The following is a 6,305-nucleotide window of genomic DNA, read 5'->3' as shown; positions in this document are numbered from 1 at the left end:
TCAAAGCGTGTGAGGGTTTTCAGAGAGCGATTGAGTGTGAAAGCGAGAAAGATGCAACAATGAAAGAGAAAATTGAATGAAAGGGGTGGATGGGAAATAAAGAAGGATTGAAAGAGAATGGGATAGAGAAAGATAAAATGATAGGGAGGGATGGAGTGAAAGTATGTGAGGGAGAATGAGAGAGTGGGAAGGGTAGAGAGAACCTTGGAGGAAAACGAGAGGAAAGGACAAAGGCAGACATTGTGCATATACGTACTCTTCCCTGTACAGGGATATGGTGCTATTGCGGGGGGGTGGAGGAGGGAGAGCGGGAGGGACAGAATGAGCTTACAGGGAGGGAGGAGAACAAAATAGGCACCTGAGAGAGTAAGGGTCAGTTTCTTTCTCTGCCTCCTTATCGTCACTCAAATCACCCCCCACCCCACCCCGTCAGGACAGACACTGCAAATTCCCCCAAGTCCACTGACGGACTTGCCCCACCCACCCGAATACACACACTCCCTGACCTCACACCACCCACTGTTTCTGCCCTGCCCACTCTCCCCAGCAGAGGGCGCCAGTGCTGAGCTCTCCACATTTACCCGCAATGACAGATGATATGAAAGGAACACATCTCTCAAAACTGCGTTCAGACAGTTCCATGTTTATTGAGTACGCACTACAAGCAATAGAAATGCAAATCATCAGCTTCACTACCAAATAATACTCAGGAATTTCAAAGATCCCTTTGTATTCAGGCTTTCAAACCCTTACAGACTAGGCTCCCGTTCCCATTTGACCCATCATACCATCTCTGCACTCTGTTCTCTAAGACCCTGTCCCAATCTCCCTCTCTCCATTTGTGGAAATCTGTGGTTAGAGATCGACTTTACATGCTCGATGTAAGAGATGGAGAATGAGCGTGTATCAGAGAAAGAGAGAAACAGATGGTCAATGACAGTGCGTCTGAGGGAAAGATGGAGAATGAGAGTGTGTCAGATAGAGGGATGGAGAATGAGAATGTCAGAGAGAGGGATGAAGAACGAGAGTGTCAGAGGGAGGAATGGAGAATGAGATGTGTCAGGGTGAGAGATGGAGAAAGTGTGTCAGTGCGAGATAGAGATCAGGACTGTGTCAGACAGAGATGTGTCGGGGTGTTGTGCTGACTGGGTGGGTATGTGCAGGATTGCTCTGTGGTCTGCGAGTGTACACAGACGTCTGTGCAAAGGTGGACAGGAGACTTTCCTCAGTACCTCTGGAGATCGGGGACCTTCCTCACTACATCCACAGACCTGAGGCCTTCACGGTTCTGTGTTTTGATCAAAAGCTATTCATTATTTCACACATAATTTCAGTTCAATCAGTTAAGAGCAAATTATTGATGATATATTAATGCAATGAAGCCCAGCATAAGCTAATTTTCCCATTTTATTGTAAACCCAGATGTGTGTCTCACACTGATCCAGTCCTGTAGTGAGGGGTGTCGGTGTTTACGGGACCATACCCAGGATGTTCTGTGATTAATCTCATCATTCGGGAGATCTGCTCCTCCTGAAACAGGCCGGGTCTGTGTGCTCACTCTCAGTTCCAGGCTTCTGGCGTCACTACTCAATGGGATCGTACTTCACACTCTGACCAACTGAAAGCTCACAGGCTGCGGCACCCTGGGGAATCAGCAGAGTGTAGCAACATCTCAGGGCTCTCCTAGGATTAACCCTCTGTGGGCCGTTTACTTGTCTAAAGCAGGCTGGAGTAAGGGAGAGGGTGTAAAGTGTCAGGGAGATGGAACTGCAGACTCCTTCACTCGTTGATGGGTTGCTCCCTCACTCCTCTGAAGGCTTTGCCCTGAACCGTACAAGCTTGATCTGAAGATTCGGATCACCAAACAGCTCCCAGATCTGTGGCCAGAGAGGAGGAAAGATGAATGATTGCCGAGGTAGGAGATGTTGAAGGAGTGACGGGACGAGAGGACCATCCAGTCGGGAGTCAGAGGTGTGACAGAGGGGGAGAGTTGGGAAAAGAGAGCGATTAAGAAATGAGAGACTGGAAGAGAGTTCACTCACCTTTTGTCGAGTGGCTTCCCACACTTCATCCTCACTCATGTTTCCACTCGATGTCAGCTGCACTTTAATCCACATGCGTTCTCCTGAACAAAACAGCCCAGTGGCAACATGGTGTCACTGTCAGGTCAAGTGCTGCTCACAGGATGTGTTCCCTCGTCTCCGTCCCTTCGATCACGCAATCTCTTCTCCCCCCTCCCCGCCCTCTAACACCTTGATTCCTCCCCACACCCTCATCAAATATCTATGTCAATATTCCTTTAGACAGGGGCAGGGAGAGTGTGAGAAAAGGGCAGGGGTGGGGTCAGGGAGAGAGTGTGTACAGGTAGTGAAGAGAGGCAGGAAACGAGGGAGAGACAGACAGTGAGTGGGTGGGAAGTGGTAGTGAGGAAAGAAAGAGAAAGATGGATGAATCCAGAGTGATAGACAGAGAAATGGAATGTGAGATTTCCCAACTACCAGCATTGGACAGTTTTATGGGCTGGGAAATGATGTCAGTTACATCCACGTGTAAGATTAGAGCAGTACCCGGTCATTGGTACAGGAGATTAGAGCTCCTGCTATTGGGTGTGGTGTGTTAACGAGGAGTGAAGACTTGTGATCTCACAGAGAATGGATTCTTGAGGAACACGTCGTGGAAACAGGTCCTTTGACACAGTTGGTCCATGCTGACCAAGGTCTCATTTGTCTGCGTTTGGCCCACATCCCTCTAACCTTAACAAACCACTTTCTCATACAAATGTCCGTGTGTTCTCCAGACACTGATCTGTTGCCCTGTGGAACTACCAGTTTGTAGAATAGAGGAACAGAGAGAGTGAGAGAGTGGAGTCATAGCTCTCCTTCCCCTCAGGTACCCACCCCTTTCCTCCTCTCCTTCCCTCCAATTCTCTCTATCTGCCCCTATCCTTCCTTCCACTCTCCCTTCTCTTCTCTATTTCCCTCCATCCTCCCCTGCCCTGTCCCTAATCTCTTCCGCTCTCCCTCATCCTCTGACCCCTCCTTCACTCATCTCCATCCCTCCCTGGGATCACACACAAATTAAACACCCAGATCTGTGGAGAAGTGCATTGGACATCACAGGGACTGGAATGGGTTCCTGTTGTTCGTGTCTTCCCCGGCCTGACACAGTGTTGAGCTACAGGGTCCTCAGTGTGGCCCTAATTCCTCACCCCTGCTTCAGGACGAGCCCCTCCAGGGATGGGCAGCACTGAGACACACTGGTGCAGTGAGTAATGCATATACAGTCAGAGGGTCAGAGAGCACTACAGCACAGAAATAGGCCCATTGGCCCATCTAGTCCATGCTGACCTATTATGCCTATTCCCTTCGTCCCACACTTGATTCTATATTTACTGAGATACAGCTCAGAATGGGCTCTGCCAACCCTTTGGGCCATGCCACCCAGCTATCCACAAATTCAGTCTGAGCCTAATCACAGAACAATTTTCAATGACCAATTATCCCACCGACCGGTACATCTTTGGTCAGTGGGAGGAAACCGTAGCACCCGGAGGAAATCCACGCAAGTATGGAGAGAACAGAGAAACTCCTTACAGGCAGTGGCAGGAAATGAACCCGGGTCGCCTTCAACTGTAAATGTTGTGTGAATCACTACACTACCATGCCATAAGCTCTCCATACCAGTCCCATCCTTATACTCATCCAAATGTCTCTTCATCAAACACAACCACCACCCTCCGGACACAGTACATGTAACTCACACACAAATTAATATCACCACTCGTAAATTAATAAATAGTAAGCTGCATTTGCAACACAGGTTAAAAAGTAAACAGTATCATGCTTCAAGTGTGATGAGAACTGGCTGGAGGCCGGGAGGTCAGTGTCTTTCAGCCTGGGGGAAGAAGCTGCTCCCCATCCTTGTGGCAGCCTTTATGATACAAGACACCAGCCATATACCAGAAATTGGAGTGTGTCACGGGGCAGAAGTGGGTGTCATTGCTGATACTAAGGAGATGGTGCTCAGGAAGCTGAATACTAAGGAGATGGTTTGCTAATTGCTAAAAGCAAATGCATCCGCAAGGGCTTCTGGTTATTTCTTCTCAAGTCTCCTACAGAGTCCAGGCCTGCACTCGATCAGGCCCCTGGGGATATAGCATATTGAGTTGGATATGAGGCTGCAGATACACTGACCTACTGGGCTAGACTCCAGCCATGGAAAAGAGCACAATTTCCTGACGCCATAATGCTACTCTAATCAGAAGCAGAGTTTGAACTGACCCCATCGTTCACGTTCACTGTACCGCACATGTAACAACTCAATCAGGCTGGGAAACAGCATCTTCCCCCAGGCTGTTAGACTTCAGAACACCCCACTGCCATCCAGCACACATGTACCCGCTCTCAAAATGCCCTGCGCACTCTCCAATTCACAGATACATTCTCATCCTGCACTGGTCACTTTTCATCTTTTCTTACTGGTGTTTAACAGATTTACATTGCTACTGGGTCTCATTTTATAGTGCCAGTAACAATGTAGTGCTTTACATAAACATGCACCTCACACTTTATGTCAACCTCTGGATCGTAACCATGTGCTCTGTGTATAGATACAGAGGACTGTACAATAGAATTAGGCACATATACATAGCTAGGGTGCTGAAGACATCTACAAAGTACAGTATTTGTCAAGGTCGGGAGAGCGAGTTTGCGGGAGTGAAGGATGGTGGGGGTGAAGCACCATGGTAGAAGTGTGGGACAGGTGGCACAGGAGGAGTGCTGAGGTGGTGGGGAGAGGACGCGGGTGGTGTGGGTGAAGACATACCCAGCCCTGAAACACCAGGCAAGGACATTCGATTCCAAGCAATTGGTTTTTTGATCATTACAGAACATCTCTCTGGTGCTTCCTACTCTGTCCCATGTCCTTCCCTTTCTCCCCAATCATGATTCCCCTCTCACTGCCCTCTCCCTCTCCCAGTCCGCAAAAGGGACTGTAAACTGAATCATGTTTACCATCACTCACATAGCTCATGAAATTTCCTTTTTTTTTTGCGGCAGTACATTGCAATACATAAAATTGCATCATTAAAGCTACCGCAGTACTGTGTTTGGCACGTTGGCCCCACAGGAATGATGTTTCATTTCACTGTACAGATGTGTATCTTGAATGACAATAAACTTGGACTTGAATCGGCTCATGACAGCTTCCAGGTTACAAAGTTATAGAATGACACACTTTCACAAGACTTGATACCTGAGGCTGTATCTCCAGCTGGGACTGAAGTAGTTTCCTGGGAAAAATCTCCAGTGGATGACCCTTCAGACTGTTTCCCTGTGGAAGTCCCAGGATCTGGAATAAAGGAATGTAGAAACAGGAGAGTGGAAACACTGAAACGGATCATTAGACAAGACACGAGTCTGAGCGAAAGGAGACTGGGAGTGTAAAGAAACCAACATTATCTGTCTCCCTTCATTGACTCTCCCTCCCAAATCCACATTATAATTGTGCAACACCCTCCCTTGTAGTGATCCTGGATGGTGCTGAAATTTGTCACAGGGAGGAGAGAGGAACCTCTGACTCCATCATTCACACCCCATCCCCTGCATCCAGCAGGTAAACTGATCCCTGAGAAGCTGTATTTTACAGTGTGAGATTGAATCCATACAGACAGAAGAATTCACACCTGGGCTCGTGTCTCCTGCTGGGACAGAGGATGATTTCTGGGTGTGTTCTCCAGACACTGATCCATCGGTCTGTTTCCCTGTGGAACTACCTGTGTGTAGAATAGAGGAACAGAGAGAGTGAGAGAGTGGAGACACTGAAGCAAACATCACGAGTCAGAGGAACAGAGGAATAGGTGTGTGTAGAAACCAACATCACACAGGGTCTCTCCACTGTCTCACCCAATTCCCTGTCACACCTGATCATTCCCTTCAGTGGGAGTCGGGATGAAGTTCAGGGATCAACATTTGGATCCACAAAGCAAGGTCTCCTTGGATTCCATGAGTCCTTACTTTCGCATGAGCCTCGCATGGGTACCTATCAAATGCCTTACTGAAATCCATATACGCTACATCTACTGCTCTACCTTCATCAATGTGTTTTGTTACATCCTCAAGGAATTCTATCAGGTTCGTAAGGCATGACCCACCCTTGAAAAAGCCATGTGACTATCCCTAATCAGATTATGTCTCTCCAAATGCTCATAAACCCTGCCTCTCAGGATCTTCTCCAACAACTTGCCAACCACTGAAGTCAGACTCACTGGTCCGTAATTTCCTGGGTTATCTCTTTTCGTCTTCTTT

General features: G+C 48.0%; 1 protein-coding gene across 1 annotated transcript in view; it reads right to left on the bottom strand.

Moving 5' to 3' along the window:
* Nucleotides 1–1,795: 1,795 nt before the first annotated feature.
* The window catches only part of LOC140208053 (uncharacterized), a 31,760-nt gene continuing 27,250 nt past the window's right edge, over nt 1,796–6,305 (bottom strand). The window contains exons 8-11 of the mRNA XM_072276580.1: nt 5,684–5,773; nt 5,254–5,349; nt 2,043–2,125; nt 1,796–1,877 (exon numbers count right to left, since the gene is read on the bottom strand). Of these exons, the coding sequence (XP_072132681.1) occupies nt 1,803–1,877; nt 2,043–2,125; nt 5,254–5,349; nt 5,684–5,773 (344 nt within the window). The 3' untranslated portion in view covers nt 1,796–1,802. The remainder of the gene's footprint in view (nt 1,878–2,042; nt 2,126–5,253; nt 5,350–5,683; nt 5,774–6,305) is intronic.

The sequence above is a fragment of the Mobula birostris genome, chromosome 13 (genome assembly GCF_030028105.1).
Source record: "Mobula birostris isolate sMobBir1 chromosome 13, sMobBir1.hap1, whole genome shotgun sequence".
Classification (NCBI taxonomy): domain Eukaryota; kingdom Metazoa; phylum Chordata; class Chondrichthyes; order Myliobatiformes; family Myliobatidae; genus Mobula; species Mobula birostris.
This window is presented reverse-complemented; position numbering and strand designations above follow the sequence as displayed.